The 23,069-nt window shown below is 42.2% G+C and overlaps 1 protein-coding gene across 1 annotated transcript in view; it reads right to left on the bottom strand.

Annotated features, from left to right (window-relative positions):
• The window catches only part of LOC146072692 (adhesion G protein-coupled receptor E3-like), a 208,316-nt gene that overhangs the window by 2,974 nt on the left and 182,273 nt on the right, over nt 1-23,069 (bottom strand). The window contains exons 9-15 of the mRNA XM_083179887.1: nt 12,180-12,361; nt 10,714-10,878; nt 8,855-9,049; nt 8,205-8,440; nt 7,080-7,140; nt 3,692-3,783; nt 2,954-3,122 (exon numbers count right to left, since the gene is read on the bottom strand). Coding sequence (XP_083036013.1) covers nt 2,954-3,122; nt 3,692-3,783; nt 7,080-7,140; nt 8,205-8,440; nt 8,855-9,049; nt 10,714-10,878; nt 12,180-12,361 — 1,100 coding nt within the window. The remainder of the gene's footprint in view (nt 1-2,953; nt 3,123-3,691; nt 3,784-7,079; nt 7,141-8,204; nt 8,441-8,854; nt 9,050-10,713; nt 10,879-12,179; nt 12,362-23,069) is intronic.

Genomic DNA, 23,069 nt, shown 5'->3' with positions numbered 1-23,069 from the left:
ATTATACAGGGGGAGCAGTCTGTGGTGTCCTGTTTTTATACAGGGGGAGAAGCCTGTGGAGTCATTATATTTTTAACAAAAAAAAAAAAACATTTTAATGATGCGCTGTTACTTATGGGCCAGTGCTCTGGACTTGCCCCCTGGGCTAAAAGTTGCCAGCCAGCCCCTGGTGGCGAGCTGCCCTCGCCACCTATTTTATTCTCCCTCTATGGAGGTCGTGGACCCCCACAAGTGAGCAGTCGGGATTCCGACGTCGGAGTTATTACCAGTTCAATAAGGGCATCAACAAAACTGACAGCTATGCATATGTGGGACTAGTCCCCCTTCACCCGGCTCCTGAGCACTGTACCGGAAGCCGCCAGAGGTCCCTAATCACGAGCCATCATGCCACCCACCCCAGAAGCCCCTGTGTATTCCTAAAGCAGTTGTATCCACTCTGAATCCATTTGTGCCAGTGATGACCATCCCCTCCTCCCTATCAGAATCCCTCCCCCCCCCCCCCCCGTGGTGCACAGGCCATTCAGCTCTGAACTGTCATTTTTGAAACATGACAATTGGGAGCTAAACAGATGACAGGAGCTAAACACATGAAAGTTAGGAGCTGATTGGCTGGATCACCTTGTATTATATAGTTTTATCATTCACAGTCAGGTTTAAAAAAATGAGCCCCATATACACTATTCACATTGCAAATGAAGGGTCATACTTGGGATTTGGCACAGGCACGTCTGGAAGCGACCCAGCATTTGCAATGTTTAGCCCCCACAGCGACCCAGCTGACGTGAGAAAGCAGGTGGGGTGGAGCGGCGGTACATCACCGGTGCCTCCTCCTTATAGTTTGAACGGGACCCAGGTCGCTCGACAGAAGTAAGAACAATGCCCCAGCAGTTAGTAGAAAGAACAGCATGTAAATCACAGAATATGGGTAGGTAATTAGTGTCAACATACATTTGGTTGACATAGTTAAAAGTTCAACATAGTTAAATGACTGACATGGCAATGGTTGACACATGAAAAGGTCGACATGAGTTTTTGTTAAATTTATTTTTATTTTTATACTTTACCATCCTCATGGGCTCCGAAGCTAAAGTTGCCCTAAGCATGACGAGCAGAGCGAGCCATGTGAGGGGACGCAATACACTAATTTGGGATTTATATGCAGAAATCTAAATTTAATACCACAATTAAAAAAAAGAAAACAACATGTCAACCTTTTCATGGTTTGACCATTATTTCCATGTCGACATATGCTTTTGTTGAACGTTTTTCAATGCCTGTTAACCTATTGGAGTTGACATAGACACCATCAACCTTTATTATCCTAATATACTGTACCACACCTGTAAATCACATGACATACAGTAAGACATAAAAGGTTAATATATTCATTTTCATGATAATACTACTTTTGAACACTACTGAGCGTTACATACTTAGTACACCATTTGCAGTGTGTATCTACTCTGTATCAATGTGCAATACCTTAGACACACAAAAGAAAACACTGGACTGAATTATTGATTGACTCTGAGGAGAGAGCACAAATAATTAAGGAAACTAAGGGGGTTATTCTAATTAATTTGGAGATTGTGCAGACGTAGCGTGCGCGCACCCACGGCGAACTTTCGTTTGCCGGGTGCACGCACCCAACACGGCGCCCTACATAGCCCCATTACCATATGGGAACGCCCAGCGTTACATGGGCGCTCAAATGAGAACGCTGGGTGTTCTCATGGTAATGAAGCGGTAACGCGGGTGCGGGGAGCTGGGAGCTGATATCACCGGATGTCAGCTGCCCGCCCATATCCGTCCCACCGTGCATGCATATGGAATTGACTTGAAAGTCACTTTTATATGCGTGTACCTTCCACAACCGATGGTCGCGACCATCGAAAGATGTGGGAGGTTACCCGCGGCATACGAATGGATGTTTATGCTAAACATCCATTCGCAGCCAGTGCGGGCGAACCCATGCTGCGAAGGGGCGGGTGAGCGGACATTCGGCGGGTGGGGTTTGGTGGACTCGCAAGGCTGCGAATTCGCAGCCTTGTGAATCAACCAGAATAACCCCCTAACTACATTGTAGAATAAAGTTCAGGAGAAAATACTGAAACTGGTACTTTTTTATTACCGACTGCCATTTTTTATTTGCATTGCCATTTTAAATTGTGCTATTATTTTATGAATAAATTGTTACATTAACATATCCCATGCTAAATGATGATTTTTATTCTCCTAAATATTAGCGCTGCATCACTTTTGTTGTTATTTTATGTTTTATGTGGGGTTGGTTAGAATATGAACCCATTTCAGCACATTACAATCCGTAAAGGAACCATCAACTCTGCCAAACCAAGTTTTATTTTGGATTACAAAAATAACACAATTTTAGCTGTTTTTATTTATGATTTTATACCGAACTGAAATCTGAATCCAATCCCAAAACACTTACTGTAGGGATGGTTTTGCAAAGCGAAAATATAAGGGTGACGTTATAACTAAAATCTTGTACATCTCTAGAAAATACAGCTTTCACCTTTCAGGAATTAACAAAATATCCTAGGTCTCCCTGTCTCTCCTGGATTGGATTATTTTAATGTGTTCCAGTGGCCTTCTCTCGTCTCACTGCGGGAAATGCACAATGAAGGGTAAGTCTGCTCACTGCAGATACGTTCTAATGAGTTTTGCTATCTGAATTTGTGGATATTGCATATACAATAAAATGGTAGTCTACAGTATGTACTTGTATTCAAGGGCATAGCGTGCATGGATCAGATTGAGTTTATGCTCTGTGCACAAGTCAGGGACAATTAGTAGGGATTTTCCTCACAGTAATAGATTATTCACAGGCAGACCGGAGAAGAAATGATGGGATCTCAAATGGGTGCTCCCTTTCACAACACGTACAGTAGCTGCTCACTTTTAGCCTTACTGTTTCGACATGGATTTTTACCTGTTGATTGAGCAGACAATGCGCAAGGAAGATGAAGGGACCCTGGAGACTGCTGCATATAGTGAAAATATAAGATACAACCAGGGAAACTGGTCCAAACTGGAAGAAGCCAATGCTCCAGGTACAGCCAAGAATGAAGACCTGAGCCAGAGCTTTGAATGTCAATAGCCTGGAAGAGAGGGCAGACAATTAGGGATTATGTAATATAGGTACATGTACTGTATGTTTCATAGCCTTCTATTCCATACTCTTGGTCTTCATTTGAGTGAGCTGAACCAATGCAATAGCCACACAAACACAAGCGCACTCACACACACGTGACGCACAGCATAAGGAAGGTGGAGAGTGAACCTAATAAGCGAGATCCTAAATCTGTCTCTGAGTATACTTTGTATGATTTAAGTTTCAACCCATGATCGATCAAGGTTTCTAATACATAGTAATATGTCACTGTATTAAGATAGTATGCAGGATTCATGTCATCAAAATGTTAATGCAAAAAACAAAAAATGATTTAAACGAAAAAAAAAAACTGATCCCACCCCACTTTCAGGCGTTGTTCTAAAAAGCCGAACTAAAGATGAAAATGAAATTAAAGCTTCACAACAGCTCTGACTGCACAAACTGAATATACACAACCAATAAAAATGTGTGCAGTTATGACAATGTAAATAATACATACAGTATCCTGCACTACATAATGTAGGTTATGCTGTGAACATTGTGCCTCATACTTACTGAGTGTTCTTCAGACTGGACACATTTGTGTTTAGAGATGTGAGCTTCATTCGCAGGAGCAATACAGTGAGGACTAAGAGAATGGTGTTAACCTAATAGCGAAAATAGTAACAATTAAAAACTAGAAAAAAGATGGTACAGAATGATTGGCTAATGCAGCACAGAGGCCTATGTTTAAGTGAAAAAAAAAACACAATTCTCAGCACACTGCAAATTTTTTAAGGTCAATCCCATTGTAAGGAATTAAGGACAATAGGTACACTAAGGGGATTTTCTAGATATTAATCAGTGCAGCTACCCAGGGCACAAGGCTATTGGACAGCATGGTTCAACAGAACCATGGATGTGGGGATGCTGAGCCAGGATACTGAGTAGTACCGAATTAAGGGGGAGCCCAATGGGTTAATAGAGATGGGCAACTCGGCTCTTTTCTGTGAGCAGCTCTTAACAGTTCAGCTCACAAAAAATAGCTGGTTCTTTTAAACGGCTCACGGCTCACTGGCTCATTAATTACATTAATGTTGGTATGCAGTATAAAAAAACAACTCTTTTTTACCCATTTATCCATTTCATTAGTCCTCTTAAAAATTAAAGTTACCAAAAAGTGAAATTAAACAAACTAAAATATACAGTGTACTAATTTTTAAAAATGAATACATCATTCAGTACAAGTAAATGGAGACACAGTGTATTAATTTTAATACCCCTTGTTTTTATTGTGAAGTAGTAATAATTAAGGTATTATTTATTAAAGAACAAAGTGAATTGACCCCCCAACTGCAGGTAAAAAAATGGAAAGTATTGTTATATTTTTTACAGGTTTTTTTTAAACAAGGTAAATGTAATAGACTATATTAATCAATGACAGGCTGACAGAGAACCGTCTCACTCCTGGATCCGCCATTGTGTCAGTGAACACCAGCGGCGGTTCCTGGAGCAAGCGAGTGAGTTCACAGCTTTTTTCTGTTTTGAATAAAGAAAGAGCCGTCTCTGCAGAAGAGCCGCCACTCATCTCAAGCAGTTCACATGACTCAATTGGCAGAGAAGAGTCAAAGAACCTCATTGGTGAGATACCCATCTCTAGCTTAGTACCCCCTTTCGTTCTTGGCTAGTTGGCATCATATATATCAAACATCACTGCTGAAAGGTATGAGAAACGTGAAGAGGAACAAAAATGAAATAAAAACTATATACACGGGAGATGAGGTATATATATATATATATATAGACTCCCTTTATGGTAAATAATAAGCTAAATGACCCGTTTATAAATATCTATTATTGTCATGAAGCTACTCATAATGTGTATAACATTGTATATACGATGTGCTGCTAATATGGATTCATGTCGGAACGATAGATTCTTATTGGACACACTGTTTGAAACACTTTATTACTGCTTGTTACTTTTGTTTTTATTTGAACACCAAAGAAACAAAAAACTGCTAAATTAATTGCTTAATTAACTGAATAATGAGTTAATCTCAAACCTATAAATAAATTCTCTACCAGAGCACAGTTATCCATCATGAAAAAGTTCCCAGCTGACTACGGGAACGAAACGCGTTGACGTCATTATCCCTCTGCTGACTGGAAACCCGACACACCACGATCTCAAGCCCAACCCTCAGCTGAAGTGCAGCCTTCCCCCCACGCTGCCGGCCATCAGCTGTCTGGTGCTGACCGTCCACCACGCTGCAGCCCTAATCCACCGCCCGGTCCCCCCGCTGAATAAAGACCTATCCGCCGCCGACCTCGACCCGTGTCCGGCCGTGGTCTGGACGGTGACTCCGTCTCTGACTACAGGCAGACCGTAACAGCGTGTTACCATAATACAGCTGAAGCGAGGCATTGGCAGGATAAGAGAACCATTCGCTCCTAAACAGCCTGGACCTATTGTTGCAGCAAAAGGACTGCCATTCAACAAACAGCACAGATTTAGTGCTGCTACAAGGGTGAGCATAAACTTCAATCTGTGGCTGCCCAGAATTTCTCTTGCGATAAAAATACTAAGTGTGGTGGTCAGTCTCTATTCCAGCTTGACATTGATCTAATTGATTTGTGCACTATATCAGCAAACAAAGATTAACTGGAACATCTAATTGGTACCAATAACTTTTTATTATACGGAGAATACCACAACTCTTCATCTATAATCAGATGTTGCCTGTTTACTCCATCTTATAAAACCTGCAATTATTAATCTAAAATCGGGATTCCAGTTAAGCAATATAATTGTCATATTTTTATTAGATTTTTATTAGATTTTCATATGTACTGTCTATTATGTGTATTTAATTAAATGTATTGATTTATTTATACATATTTTTTTTATATATAAATTTGAAATACAAACAGTGTGACCGTCATTCATTTTGTTCCAGACAATTATTAGGATAATTATTACACTCAACAGCGCAATTCATCTCACCCCCCTATCCTAGTGTTTCTCTTGAACATGCTGGCTGTCAAAAAGGTAAATTGGAAGATAGTACCATGATACCATGAAGACAAATTTGTTTATTTTACTCTCTTGAATCTTAAGGGTGATACCATACACAAACAATTGGTTTTATTGAATTGTGATTTTAGGCTTCAATAAAAGAAAGTAAAAAAAAAAAAAAGGGAATTGGAGAAAGCCGGGAGTGGGTTGGCTCTTGAGGTGACACAGGAGGATGATGGAGTACCAAGGGTCATAGGTTTTGAAAGACAGGAGGCTGTAGTGACAGGGACAGAATACTGGAAATCTAGGAGACTATAGTGACAGTGGGTAGGAGGCTGGAAAAACATGGGGCGGTTTGAAACACATGAAGGTGGAGTGATAATGGGCAGGAAACTAGAGTGACAGGGGATAGGAGGCTGGAGTGACAGCGAGCAGGAGGCTGGAGTGACAGGGGATAAGAGGCTGAAAAACAGGAGGCTGAAGTGACAGTGGGCAGAATGCTGGAGTGACAAGGGTAGGAGTTTTAGAAAGAGGGGACAGGAGGGTGTAATGATGGGACAAGATGTGGCACAGGGAGCAAAAGGCTAGCTGATCCTCTGCTATATGATGATGACATTGGTAAATTTCCTACACAAACAGGCAATGTTTTACTACTACATGATAAGTGAATACTGACTGAACAGGGAGGATCAATTGCTTCAGAGGTTCCCCATTACTGGCAAACCATCCATATGGTTTGCCAGTAATATCCATCTATATCCATATAGATATGGAGTATTTTTATTTAGTACACCCAAAAAGAGAATTTAAGGGGGCAAAAGGGGAATTTTCACTCTACGTTCTACTTGATCATCGTCACTGTATATGAACGAATAGATGTGCTCTTTGAACTGTATGACATTTGAAATGTAAGCAAAGAATAGGAGTGTGACATTATGTACTTACAGTGATGAACACGCTAACTGGACCAAGGAAACTCCAGGTGAGACCGGGTCTGAGCCAGCAACTAAAGAGGAGAGAAGAGATACACAGTCACCCGTTACTGTAATCTGCAGATATATCTGCAGGTGGTGGTTGTTCACACACACTGACCACCCACTATGGCCACCTGCAGCATGGTCCTCGTTAACGAGGTCCTCCCATGCCTGAACTGAACAGACAAAGGAGGGGATCGTTAGCGATGCACGAGAGAACGCATTGTTAATAATGTTGAGTGTACACACTAGACTAGAAAGTAAAAGATATCCCTGAGAAGGGCCCTTCTGAGCGCTATTTTTTACTTTCACGTCAAGTGTGTATGTGGCTTTAGTTTGTGCTGGAGCTCTGGGGGGTTCAAGAGAAATCAATAATGATATCTTTCACGGAGTGTATTGTGTAATGTGTAACCAGATTCAAGCAGGATACAGAGCAGACGATTTGCTGATGATATCTTAAACAATATTGGAGAAGCACCAGGCCGAATGATCAAGTCCATACATACTGAACGATGTTGGTCAGTGACATCACCCTGAACATGCTATCTTTGATGATATAGAAAACATTGGGGTTTATTCTAGTTCATTCTTTCTGACAAAATCCTTCTTAGATGGACAAAACCATGTGCACTGCAGGGGGGCAGATAGAACATGTGCAGAGAGAATTAGATTTGGGTGAGTTTTTTTGTTTCTGTGCAGGGAAAATACTGACTGCATGATTTTACACTGCAATATAGATCTCACTTTGAAGAAAAACCCCACCCAAATCTAATTCTCTCTGCACAAGTTACATCTGCCCCACCTGCAGTGCACATGGTTTTGTCCATCTAAGAAGGATTTTGTCAGAAAGAATGAACTAGAATAACCCCCATTGAGCTTCCTGTTCAGACAACAGTAGTTATCGTTAACCAGCACTCATTTTTAAAATTATTGAGTGTACACTGGACGACATGAAAGATATATTGTTATAGATATCATCATCGGTCATATAGTTAATGAAATACTGTCTAGTGCGAAAGGGGTTTAAGAAACATGTTTTCATAATATGTAACTGTCCCATGCAAACAACACAAATAGAATACTGAAACAAGCTTACTACTTCTCTGTTCCATAGCCACGTGGTTGTACCGCGGCAGAGATCCCAACAATGACAGCAGGAATCCCAAACCCAACAAGACACATCACTGGAAACTTTGAGCTTCGAGAAGTCATATAATTCAAAGCTTGCAGGTTACGGACAGTCATGAAGAGCAGGATACTCTCAAAAAACATCCAACAGAATGCAGAGAGGAACAGGAAGTGGAGCCCACCAGCAATGACTGAGCAGAGCACCTGGAGGTCATTGAAGGAGACAGATAAGAAGTAGAGAACTGTAGGATTGTACTGAACTTCTTGTAGATCATTCTTAATGCTTGTATTTATTAACCTTGAATAATGCCATGAGCGTAACCTGCTGTAGAGGGAATTTATAAAATACCATCCAATCAGCTCCTATCTGCTATGTTACAGGTGGTGATTGAAAACATATAGCTAGGAGCTCATTGGTTGGTAGTTTATCTTTCTCCAAGCTTTTATAACACTCTTCTCTAGTCCTTGAAAACATTGTAAGATACATCAAAATCATTATGGAGAATTTATGTAAGATATTTCCATGTGTTTGTTGTTCTAAAAGGAGGAGCAAGATACATTTATAGAAGTCTACATAATAGAGATGAATATAAGCGATTCTGTGGTCAAGACATTTACCTTATTGACGGTCTGAAGAAGACCAAGAAGGATAAGAAGTTGCCCCAGGAAGAGACATCCACAGAGAGTGGCCAATACTGAGTTGTGCATGCTCCTTATAGGCCGACAGAGGATAAATGTTAGAAAAGAGAGACACAAGCAGATGATGGACACGCCCAGGCCAACGTGAGATAGAATACTAAGACCATAAACTTCCTGTAACAAGAAAAGACATAGGCTTACATGCTAGAAGCAACAACACAATAACAGTCCTCACTAACATTGTGCTAGATAAAGGGTTTGGTACTTGTTTCCTAGCACGGCCACAATCGCGGGCATCGGGTGTCATTTTTAGTGGTCTGCGACGCGACCGACGCGATGCCCCCGATTTTGCCATTGAAATGCATTGAAAACAGTCAAAATCGCGTCGGTCGCGTCGTATGCGGCTAAAAATGCTTAAATGGTCCAGACGGGATGCCCACGATTTCCCCATAGGGAACAATGTTAAATGCTTAAGTTTACCCGCGATGCCCCCGATTTCCCATAGGAAACAATGTTTAATGGCTCAATTTACCAAAATCATCATAGGGAACAATGGTAAATGGGCCAGAAACCCCCAAAAACACCCCTGAACATTGAAATGTCCCCCCAAAAGTAGTTCACGCCACCCCGCGATCAACGTGAACCCGAAGCGTGGCGAGCGCAGCGGTACGCGTCCTCCGACCTTTTCATACCCCCACTATCCACGTCGGCGTGGAGTTGAGAATAGAATAGTGTGGCGAGCGCAGCGAGCCACTGAGCCCAAAGTGTGGCGAGCGGACGCGGATACCTGTGAAGCCCGCGAAGGGACGAGCTTACCTGTGAAGGTATCCGCGTCCCCTCGCGGGGCACGCTGCGCTCGCCACGCTTCGGGCTCGGTGGCACGCTGCGCTCGCCACACTATTCTATTCTCAACTCCACGCCGACGTGGATAGTGGGGGTATGAAAAGGTCGGAGGACGCGTACCGCCGCCCCTCGCGGGCTCGCTGCGCTCGCCACGCTTCGGGTTCAAGTTGATCGCGGGGTGGCGTGAACTACTTTTGGGGGGACATTTCAATGTTCAGGGGTGTTTTGGGGGGTTTCAGGCCCATTTACCATTGTTCCCTATGATGATTTGGGTAAATTGAGCCATTTAACATTGTTTCCTATGGGAAATCGGGGTCATCGCGGGTAAATTGAGGCATTTAACATTGTTCTCTATGGGGAAATCGCGGGCATCGCGTCTGGACCATCGCACCCGTTTTTTAGTGCATGCGATGGCCGCGATGCCCCCGATTTTTACACCCGATGACCACGATCATGATTGTTGTGGCCGTGCTAGGAAACAAGTACCAAGGGTTTTAAAGTATGGGTAAATATACTAAAGCTTTGTAAAATAAAAGTGATGGTGTTGTCCATAGCAACAAACAGATAGTATCTATAATTTCTTTATTGCATCCTGGAACATGATAGAACTAAATTGGTTGCTATGAGATACACCTCCACTTGTCCGCAAGCTTATCATTTATTTTAGCTTGGCTTCTATAGCTAATGACATCTACTGATGAGCGCCATTCTAGCCTATGGGCTACATTCCTGCATATTTTTCAGGAGAGGCATCCCCTGGATCTCTTGCTTTTAGTCCGATGACCACACAGGAGTGGTAAGAATGGCAAGTATGAACAAACAAGTAACTCACAAGTAAGTATGTCACATGAGCAGATACTTTACACAAGACGGTGCATTTCTAACTCATTCCATCAATAATTCAGTTGTTGCTATGATATGCAGTAATCAGAAATCATAATTATTGGGGCTAAAATGCAGATAATGATAAATATGGGCTTATGGTCCTATGTCACCTTAATTCCATATGGTGCCATGATCACTGCAAAGCTGGAGAAATGCCTGCAGGAGCAGGTGGTGTGTGCATTACTATAAGATTTGGTTATGCACCCTTCTTCACTCCAGCCATTCCTATTGGAGTCCCAAAAGACACAGATTGACTTGTAAAAAGGCTCAAGGTCCTGAGGAAGAAAAATTATGAGAGTTTATTGAAGAGGCCATTGTCCTCAGCAGTGGCAGTTTTTACTAACCCCCCCCCCCCCCCAGGTAAAATCTAGCACTGTAGTGAAGCCAGATGCAGTCTGTGAGAATGCACTGACTTCACTGTGACTGGTAGCAGCAGTGTAGCTAGGTGCATGTTTCACGCCCTCCCCCCCTCGATTTGTAGTAGGCGGGGCTCTTGCGTGGCGAAAAGGGGGCACGGCCTAACATAATACCCATTACACGTAAAGCCACATGTCGTAATGCCAATTACACATAAGGCCACACATGATGCCCATTACATACTGTAATGAGCATTGCATACTATATAACGCACCGTAATGCCCGTTACATACTATATAACAAACCGTAAAGCCCATTACACATCTGACACATAAGTGCCACTTACCTACTTGCTCATTGCTAGGAACATCATGCTCGATGCCAGTGGCTTCATGCTCATTGCCAAGGGAGACTAAAATTGCTTGTTGCCAAGGGGGAATAAATAGCTTGTTGCCAAGGGGGATTTAATAGCTCGTTGCCAAGGGGGATTTAGTAGCTCATTGCCAAGGGGGATTCAATAGCTCATTGCCAAGGGGGATTTAATAGCTCGTTGCCAAGGGGGATTTAATAGCTCGTTGCCAAGGGGGATTTAATAGCTCGTTGCCTAGGGGGATTTAATAGCTCGTTGCCAATGGGGATTTAATAGCTTGTTGCCAAGGGGGACCCCAGCACAGGGGGAGTGGTGCCTGTATCACGGTCAGAGGCAGCCCCCCTCCCCACAAAATGTACGGGCCGCCACTGGTCCTCATATCTTTATGTAGGGTGTATGACGGCATCAATCATCTTCTATATTGTGCTACTGTATATCTATCTCTAATACCATGAGAAAAAGGATAGCTTGCTTCTTGGAAAGCAGCACCCTTCTGGGCCTTATTGTATATCATACTTCCAACAATTTCCAGAAGATTCCAGAATTTTCTATGAATCTCCTGGAGCCCTGAAAAAAGCAGGTGGTATTCCTGCATCCAGCTAATTTAATAGTAAAGTGGGAAAATCAGGTATAAGAATGCTGGGAATGGCTGATTCTAAAGAGTGGGTGGAGTGAACTTGACATAAAGCACCAGGCCCGTCCCCATCATATGCTTTCTGCATCAGACTGCCAATACAATCAAGCATGCTTTATATATACAGCACTTTGCAACACTTTAGCACATGAACATACAGTACATTAATGTTTCCATTTCAGTCACTAACCACAATTCCACCATACAGCACTGACCTTTACATTGGAAAGCCTGAAGTTCACTGCCAAGCCCAGATTTTCCCTAGCAGGGTTTGTGGTAGCGGCAGTCACTACTCTCGAGTTGACAACAGCAAAAGTACTTATTCCAGGGTTATTTGATATTTTCACATTTAAAAATCTTGATTCAAGACCATAGTAGGTAATAAAAATAGCTCCATCTGGTATCAGGATAATAAAAATTAGAATTATGAATAACTGATTCCAAATCCTTTCTCAAGTACTAGTACTAACCCCCCTTGTGCAGGCCCCCACTATCCTACTAAAAAAGTATTATTTGAAAAATATATTGGATTTGGTTAAAATCCCCCCCTTGTTAATAACAAGATCTATGACTGTGCGCTGTGGCCCTAAACCATGACTGGATTTTTCTCAGTCTGGTCCTTAAGGTGTGAGATAAATAAGGACAGAGATCCTGGGTGACATTTAATGAGAAGCGAAAATTAGATTTTTGCGATTTTTAGGCAAAAAACTTCCAAATTCACATTTTTTCCCTAATTCGCATATTTAATGAGATGCAAAAGAAATCGCACATTCTCGCATCCAGATGTTCTCCCATTGAAAAGTATAAAATTCACATATTTAATGAGATGCGAATTTGGGAAAATGTGTCTAAAAAATCGCCACACATGCAGACCAAAAAAAAAAGGGTGTGGTACAGGGGTCCGACAGTCGGGATCCCGACTGGCCAGACCCAGACAGCATGGTGAGCGCACATTCCCCTCTATGGGGGTCGTGGACCCCCACGGGGGAAAATAGCCTACGGCCGTCGGGAACCCGGCTGTCGGTGTTTTGACAGTCGGGATCCCGACATTGGGTAAATGCCTGTCGGGATCCCGACTGTTTGTTTTTAAATGGCATGGGGTCCCCCCTCCTGAGCATAACCAGCCCCTAGCTCACTGAGCCGGACCTGGTTCCAAAAATACGGGGGACAAAATGCGTATGGGTCCCCTGTATTTTGAAACCAGAACCGGGTTCCAACAGCCCATGGTGTCATGCCACAGCCAGGGGACACTTTTTACAGCCTTGGATGGGGTACCTGGAGGAGTGGGGACCCCCCCAATAAAGGGCTTAAGCCCGGGGCTGTCACCGGCGTCCCAGTGCATTGGAACGCTGGCCTGATAGGGTTAAACCAGACATTCCTAACATTGCTTTATACAGGTTCTTTATACAGGTGAACTACAAGTGCCAACAGGCCTCCCCCGCATGCTGGGACTTGGAGAACCACAAGTCCCAGCATGCAGGGCATTAATGGGCCCGCTGGGACTTGTAGTCCACCTGTAAAAAAAATATTAAAATAAAAAACACACACAGAAAAGTATAACTTTATTACACACACAAACACACACCTCACTTTTACACAAACATACTTACCAATCCAGGGTCCAGCACTGGTCTCTCTGCTGCAGAGCCAGCTCATCCCGCACTGACAGCGAGGTGAGCCGGCTTTCTCCTGCACAGAAAACAGCCTCTGTAGCGCTATCCCACAGCTACAGAGGCTGCTAGTGTGGTTGGGCGATGCGTCTCCAAGGAGACGCATCGGCCAAAGATGTCATGCAGTTCAGTCGCGCCTGCATTGCAGGCCACGTCATTGCTCCGTTGCTACACTCCTCCAAAACTCAAACTGTGGTTGCATTCTTTCAGGATGCGTTCGCACATTGAGCCTTCCCACATATTTTGTACGCTGAGCATGCACAGAAGTGCAAAAACCTCTGATAGCAATTTTCGCACTCTGCGTCTGAATTTTAGTTAATGTTTAAAATTGTTTTGCTCAATTGCTTCTGGCAAGCAAATATCTGCCCAAAGTTGGACTTTTGGGCACCCAAACTTTTGGACAGCAGGCCCAGTAGTTTGCACAGGTTTTAACACTTTATTAAACCTTTGAGTGCCAACGTTGCTGTGAGAGATCCTAAAGATATCCACTAATAATGCCAGCACCGCTCACAGTGATGCTGACTGTATTTATATTTGCTAAAAGAAAAGTCGGAACTTGTTTCCTAGCACGGCGCCCACGATTTTTATCTTATGGCATCTTATGCATCTCATCGCATCGTATGCCATATAGCCGCATACGATGCAATTCGATTTTTAATTGTATATGCACCCTAATGGGTGCTAATAATGCACCCCCACGCCACCCCCACTATCAACGCTAACCTGAAGCATGGCGAGCGCAGCGAGCCCGTGAGGGGCGGCGGTACGCGTCCTCCGACCTTTTCATACCCCCACTATCCACGTCGGCATGGAGTTGATATTAGATAGTGTGGCGAGCGCAATGAGCCAGCGAGTCCGAAGCGTGGCGCGCAGCGTGCCCCACGAGGGGACGTGTATTACGCGTCGGGGGCCATTTAACTTTGTAAGGACCCATCAGGGTGGTTGCACAATAAAAAAATCGTATACCATCGCATTGTATGCCATTGTATGGCATACGATGCCATACAATTTTTTATTGTACAATATCGCAGGAGGTCCGTAGATGCAATCTCTTGTTAGTTATATTTCTACTCACATTGCAGCAACCAATTTGTAGATTGTATACTATAGGGGGTATACAGAAAATAAATATATGTTATGTTTAATTGCTTAAATTCACTTTGACCGGACAGCGCTTTTAAAAAAAAAAATTGATCACATTGGAAGGTCTGTCTAAGAAAAGACAATTTGTTTCTGTTTCTAACGAGAAGGTACACTTATTTTTGAAAACTGCTGTCTGGTCACAGCCTGGACAGCATCCGTTTTTTACTTTTTGCAGCCCTTGTACATCGGCTTCCTGAGGTGAGCAATCCTCTCCTGCAGGCTGCAGTCTCTCTGCACTGACAGCCCTGGAGAGCAGTGTGAGACACCCTGCCGGCTCCCTCCTTCTCTCCCCGCAGAGGGCAATTTAGGAGCAGATCACCCAGCGCTCCCAATTGAACTTCATGCCTGCCATCTTATTAACCCTCTGCTGCATACCATACTTCAATGGACTTGTGACAGCCCTAGTCACACCTGGGCTTCAGCACTGAGTCTCATTGATCCTCACTCCTGCATCTGTCCTCCACTGTTTTTACTAGCTGGCTCCTTCTGCCTAAGCCCATGTAATAGGTCTTTCTTCATTACCTCACAGACCTGGGGCACTATCCTCACACCCGCCTGACTCTTCCTGAAAAATCATCCAGGAGCCCACTTGAACCTCAGCAGGAGACAAACCTGACAGTTGCTGGGGTCCTCATCGCTGCATAACCTCACCCAGACCCAAATAACCTCATCATCGCTTTCACTCACGCAAATTTCATACCGCATCTTGCTGACCTACCTCACCCCTTGGACCCTTGACTGCCAACTTGCACCCAGCTGGTTCTGCTGCAGGACCCTATGCCCATCTTCGATATAACTGCCTACTCGACGCAGGTAACACTACTTCATCTCCGCCCCTGATTCTCCACCGCTCCACTACTCCAAACAGCCTAATCTCTGTTATACCCCTACTCCAACGATGATCTAAAGCTAAAGTTCCCTAGCTGAACCCTCCAGTGGTTTCTCCATCTAGACCCGACACATAGTCACCACATACGAAACTTTCTTCTATCTACCATTATCAATATTTTGACAGCCTTGAACCTTGCAAGGCACTGCATTTCGGCCCAATACTTCTGCAGTCATCAAGAACAGATCCATCGCTAACACCAGGAAAAAAAAACTGGTGGCGATAACACCCAACATTTTTCAAAAAATGACCCACCCTCTCCTCACCTCTCACAACCAGATACCTACGACTCTCCTGCTCCTCTACCCATCTTAACCTTGAAATCTCTCATAGTGGATTTTAAGAAGTCCATGGAAACTAAACTAGACAAAGCAGTCTCAACTATCCATCAACATCGAAACTGGAAACCCACCAAGACGCTCTTCAGAAATCCCAAAACTAGACTTTTAGTGACATTGATCAAATTATACACTACCTGTCTGTCGCGATCCAATCAGGTGATGGATTGAATAAAGCATGGCTCCTGATATTATTATGTGTGAGATGAATGTATTTCTGGTATTGTTTGTAAAATCATGTCTGCTTATATTATGTGTGAGATCATGGCATGTATTTTATGATGCGTGTAAATTGTTGGTGACCCAGGGAGGTTGGGTCTGTATTCCCTCAGAGTGACCATCTGTAGAATCCTCTGAAGTTGAATTGTCAGAAAAGATCTGAGACCCCTCATAAACCATGGTCCAGAAGAGAGGTCAGAGATTGTTTCCCTCCTCCAGTGCAGATCTCCTATCAGTGAATCCTGCCTGTTATGCATCTCACTGGATAAGGAATGGGTATCAATCACTTTGAAAACAGCAGACAAATTCTTCATGTAAAAGATCCATTATCTAGGGACATTCACTGGCGTCCAGCATGGACATGGTCAAAAACCCCAGGGGTGGGAGGTATAACTGCTTCCCTATAGCAAATGGTTACTTCTTGGGAGAACAGCAAGCTAGATGGAAGCGACCGGAGATTTCATGTGGGGACCCCCACCCCCCCAGTACAGAATGAGTACTTGGGTGTAAGATACAGTTCTGTCATTTTTTCCCTTTTTATTTTGTTTGAGATGTACTTCTCATGTGTGCACTTTTAAAATCATTATAATATCTTGTAACCATTTTTAGCACTTAAAGCTCTGTAGTTGTCACAACTGAAGGGCTGGATGAAGTCGTGTGGTGTGTAGCAACCGGAGGCGGACCAGAGGAGGAAGGATTAAATCATGCAGGTTTAATAATAGAATTCATAAATGGGAAACAATACACACTTGAATACTTTCTTTAAGTAGTAGAATAAATGATCTAAATTAGTAAATATACCAATGATTTAAATTAATAGAAGATGTTTAGAGAGCGCCACACAATTTTTGAAAAATTGATTACAGTTTATTATAAAAAATACATATAAAAATAAATATAAAAATACACAATTAGAAATAACTCATACTGTATAAAAAAGTCACAATAAATGACCAAGATATAATTAATAGTATCCGGCTCCAAATCACTCAATTTAGGAATATATAATGAGATTTCAAATTTTCTTAGACACACAACCCTGTGCGCACCAGGGTGTGTGTATTAATTGAAAAAAATAGTCCTCCAAATTTCTTTTTAGAAGATACGTGTATGGCAATTTTTGTCAGTGCCAAAAGAACTTTAAAACTTTGATTGGTGAAAATAACAGGACACCCTGAGAGTTGGATAGGTGTCTAATCACCATGAGGTACAGACTGTACAATATATTGGCTGCAATGTTCCTCTGTATGTGAATGTGAAATATACTTTTTTGCCGCAGAAGAAAAGTTTTCAAATAGGTGAGCTCGCTACGACCCGCTTAGGCTCTAGCTGTATGTGGCGAGCCTCTGTTATGGGTAGAGCGGGGAGCAAGCCTCACTGACCTGTTGATGTTTGTGACAGGACCTTCTTCTCCAGTGTTAAACGGCTTGCAGACACTTTGAGTAGGTGGCAGCTGTGCGTTATAGAGGATGCAGTCGTTCTCAGGGAAATCAAGATGTGATGAGTGAGGGCTCTGGATAGGTATGGGTCACAAAGTGACAGTCCTTGACGCGTTTCTCCGCAGACGATAACGGCGGTTTCTTCAGAAGGATTGTGGTATACTCCTGGAGTGAAAACCCCGGTTTTTAAATGCATAGTAGCCAATGGGATAGCTTAATTGCTCAAATTGATTGAATAATTGCAGGTGTGCATTCAACTCTATTTAGAGTTAACAAAAAGTAGCAGCGGTAGTGGAGCTCGGTATAGATTCATAATAATACAATACTTAAATCAAAAATGAATATATAAAGAAAAGAAATACATTACAAATCATTAAAAATATTCAAAGAGATATATAAACACATAACAGCGTTTATTAGAGGAATGGCATCATTGATAGCAGTAATAGAAACTACTCTGACAGAGGAATGAGTATGTCTAATTTACCACCCATTGGTTGTATAGGGAGCTATGGCTCAGTAAGTAGGGAAAAGGCCTTAGGACTAAACGGGTACCAGGGCAACACTGGTTCGAGTCCGGCCAGAGACAGAACCCCAACAATTGTTATTATATTTATATTCAGATGATTTAAAAAAAAATTTTCTTTTTTATATATAATACAGTGTCCCATTATAAATTTGAAGATTATACTGACTCATTCCTCCTTAGAGTACAAAGCATGTTATCACACACTGATATTTATATGAGAAAATTAGCCAGAGATGGGCCAATAATATAGGAAATAATAATAATATAATATATATTCTACTGGAATAGGACATAATAATATTCGATTAAGAAAAATGTCTTTTTATTTATTTAATAGATTTGATAATACTAAAGATAAATATAAAAAATTAATTAAAAATTATATGTACTTGAAAATAATATTATAGAAAAATAAATATAATGCATGAAAATTAAAAATAACAACAACAATGAAAATAAAATTTTAATAATAATAAACAGTAGTAGTTAACAAAAAAAAAAAAAAAAAAGGGAGGGGGAAGGGGGAAGGTGAGGAGGAGACCTCGTTCTACTTTGTATCCGATATATTTTATAATAATAATAGAGAAATAGCACTTACCCTGCCTTGCAGCGGGAAGGAGATAGACCAGCACTCAATTTGATGAAGAAAAAAAACTTGTATTTACAAAATAAGCAAAAGCATCGTAGTTACAGCAAGGTTATCAACATGATAGATGATACATAACATCACAGCTGACCCGACAGCTGTTTCGAACTGGATCCTGTCCAGATCTCATAATAATAGAGAAAATAAAAAAGAAATGATAAAGAAATATAACCAATGGCCCCATAATGTAAACGTATGTGAGTCTTTGTTTATGTATACATAAAGGACCCCCACATTGGGTACCTCTCACTTCTTTACCTCCCACTCTATTTTATCCTAATGGGTCAGATCACTCAAACTTCTTATTTATCTCTATCATGTCAGAAGAATCCCATTTAAAATACATTGTTCAGTTCAATATTTTCGTTTAGGCCAACAGGGTGCAAGGTGTTTAGAGCAAAGATCCAATATGCTTCCTTTTTGCAAAGGAGGTTGAATCTGTCTCCACCTCTGGGTGTAATATTAATTCTTTCTATACCTTGTATTTTTAGACAATTCTCATTCCCTTGATGTTTATTTTTAATGTGTCGGGATAAGCTATGGGTTGTAACTCCTTTTATCACGTTTCTCCTATGTTCTAGGAATCTAGTGTTTAAGGAGCGAGTTGTTCGGCCAACGTATTGTGCTCCGCAATCACATGTGATTAAATATATGACAAATGTTGATGAGCAATCTATGTGATTATCAATCACATAGGATGTTTTGGTTGATGTAGATATGAAGTGAGTGCTGGGTTTCAAAAATTTACAAGTGATACATTTAGATCTTGGGCATTGGAAACAACCTTTCTTTATTGTACCAAGGGTTTTTTTGATTGTATTGGGGAAGTGACTCGGGGCAAGGGCATTTTTTAAAGTCAGATTTTTTCTGAAGACTATTTTTGGATAGTTTTCTAATGTTTCTTGTAAAAATCTGTCGTTCTTAAGAATTTCTTTATATATTCATTTTTGATTTAAGTATTGTATTATTATGAATCTATACCGAGCTCCACTACCGCTGCTACTTTTTGTTAACTCTAAATAGAGTTGAATGCACACCTGCAATTATTCAATCAATTTGAGCAATTAAGCTATCCCATTGGCTACTATGCATTTAAAAACCGGGGTTTTCACTCCAGGAGTATACCACAATCCTTCTGAAGAAACCGCCGTTATCGTCTGCGGAGAAACGCGTCAAGGACTGTCACTTTGTGACCCATACCTATCCAGAGCCCTCACTCATCACATCTTGATTTCCCTGAGAACGACTGCATCCTCTATAACGCACAGCTGCCACCTACTCAAAGTGTCTGCAAGCCGTTTAACACTGGAGAAGAAGGTCCTGTCACAAACATCAACAGGTCAGTGAGGCTTGCTCCCCGCTCTACCCATAACAGAGGCTCGCCACATACAGCTAGAGCCTAAGCGGGTCGTAGCGAGCTCACCTATTTGAAAACTTTTCTTCTGCGGCAAAAAAGTATATTTCACATTCACATACAGAGGAACATTGCAGCCAATATATTGTACAGTCTGTACCTCATGGTGATTAGACACCTATCCAACTCTCAGGGTGTCCTGTTATTTTCACCAATCAAAGTTTTAAAGTTCTTTTGGCACTGACAAAAATTGCCATACACGTATCTTCTAAAAAGAAATTTGGAGGACTATTTTTTTCAATTAATACACACACCCTGGTGCGCACAGGGTTGTGTGTCTAAGAAAATTTGAAATCTCATTATATATTCCTAAATTGAGTGATTTGGAGCCGGATACTATTAATTATATCTTGGTCATATATTGTGACTTTTTTATACAGTATGAGTTATTTCTAATTGTGTATTTTTATATTTATTTTTATATGTATTTTTTATAATAAACTGTAATCAATTTTTCAAAAATTGTGTGGCGCTCTCTAAACATCTTCTATTAATTTAAATCATTGGTATATTTACTAATTTAGATCATTTATTCTACTATTTTTATTGACAATTTCCAGAATTGTCTCTGGGAGCGGCCATTATCTAAACTTACCAGATTTGTTCCCCCTCTTTTTTTGTGTGTATGTATTTGTGTATATATGTGTGCATGTATATGTACATATATATACACTGAGTAGTGGATTTATTAAAAGAGATCGCGCCCGATTATATTCTTTTTAAACTTTCTTTAAGTGGCAGTTAGTAATAATACTTGAGCCAGCATGGCACTTTGGAAGAAGAAAAGTTCATTTAAATAATGACAGTTCAAGGCACTGAGGACGGCAGGCTGGGGTCTTGAAGAATGAGAGGATCCGGAAAGAGAATGTACTTGATGGTAAATGAAGGATCCTTGAAGACTGAAAGAAGATGAATGATGACTGAAGAATGAAGAATTGCTTGGAAGCAGAAGACTTGAAGAGCTAGGCCAGGAAGCTCAGGGATACAGGCAGAGACCGGACTGTGGAGAGGACTGGCAGCGATGGGGTTAAGCAGTAACCTAGACCAGCCACAGAGCACAGGAAGCAAGGCACCAAGTCAGAGAGTCAGCTGGGAGCTGTGAACGCCTCTGGAGACTCTTTGTACTGACACTGAACAGGCCTAGGCAGATCCCCTATATACCTAGAGGGCGGCTGCCATTGGCTGTCAGGTCAGTATGGGCGGAAACCTCAGACATGGGCCAATCTGCTATTTGCCCTTAACCAAGATGGCGGCGCCGGCCTCCCGGCACCACTACAGCACACACTGCTACACCTGCCGGCGTCCCATGCTGCCTGCTGCCCACCAGACTGCCGCTGCCTGCTGCCGCTGACCCGGAGACCACTGCACGTTAGCCAATGGTGGGCGCGAACGGGTGAGTAATATGCCCGCCGCGCACCGCCGCGGCTGCGTGTGACATTAGTATTTCTAGGAATAAATAACACATACTGTATTTCTAGTTTCTGATTTTGTGTTCTTAGGACCTGTAGGCCAAAGAAGAATGGTCAACATTACCTTTGTTTTATACTGTATTGTGTGGTCAGGGGCAGCAAGGTGCCCTTGCGCAATTTGAACGCACTAAATCAGGCTTTGCTGGTGGCGGCATAGCTCATACCGGGGACTCGTGTGTCCAAAGTGAACCGTAGTCACGGCCTGAGCTGCTCAGATTGATGTATCTGCAAAGGCGACCGGTGGGTCCGTGACAGGAGCCCAGAGACAAGAATGAGGATTTCGAAAATCAGGAAGAATAAACAATTTACGAATCCAAAACATCTGCAACATCCCAGAATCTACTGTATCTCACCAATGGATTTGGAGGCTTATCTACACTGAGTCTTATCCCACATTCTGCCTGATCTGGGACCCCAACATCTACCTTTAGAAAGAGCTCACAGAGCACTTCACCCGAAATCACAGGATGGAGACCTCCCTAAAGATGTTGCTGTACGGTTCCTAAGCTTCAAATATAACAAAAAGGTCCTCTTCCCAACCCGTGGCAAGCCTTTCATTCTCTTCGAAGGTCAAAAATTACAACTTTACCAAGACTTCGCCCCATTCATAATATTGAAAAGAAGAGAACTCAAGGATCTCACAGCTGCCCTTCGTAATCGAAGTCTCAGTTATCGCTGGGGCTTCCCTTTCAAACTCCTCATCAACCTTAATGGTAAAATGGCTGTGATCAGGGACCCCAAGGAGGATAAAGGCTTTCTTGCTCAACTGGAGGACTCCCACCAAGTTCTAAATGCCACCTCATGCCAAAACTACCCATTGCCTGCCCATATACTTCAATTCTATTAGATGACCCTTGCCAGGATACATGCAAGTATTACATGTGTTTTTTGATTGTTTCTCTTCCTTGGCCACATTTTTGTTTTCTTCAAATCTGGCAATCTAATGTGAGCACTATGGAACTTTTCTTCCACTGGACCGATCTCCACCAAGATTGAGCATGTGATGTTACCACATGGCCACTATTGCCGGGCGGTGATGCGTGGCCCCTTTGGGGGCCAGTGTGATCATTGCCCTCTGTCAGTTTATACCTGTTTAACTATATTGCTGTTCTGATTGTTAATTATATAGTTTATTCACCTTACACAGACTTAGATTTACTTGTTTATTATGCATATGTTTTACCTTGATCAATACTATACTGTACATCTTAAGTGTTCTGTCTTTAACCAGTAGAAGGGTTCAGGCCCTCTACCTCCCCTACACCTCCGTAACTCAACCACATGATCCCTATGCTCATACATCTATATCACCTAACCCCATCACCGTTTCCCCATTGGGGAACTCCCAT

The sequence above is a fragment of the Crinia signifera genome, chromosome 4, assembly GCF_055691185.1.
Source record: "Crinia signifera chromosome 4, ASM5569118v1, whole genome shotgun sequence".
Taxonomy (NCBI): domain Eukaryota; kingdom Metazoa; phylum Chordata; class Amphibia; order Anura; family Myobatrachidae; genus Crinia; species Crinia signifera.
The sequence above is the reverse complement of the archived record's forward strand: the minus strand, read 5'-3'. Positions and strand labels throughout refer to the sequence as shown.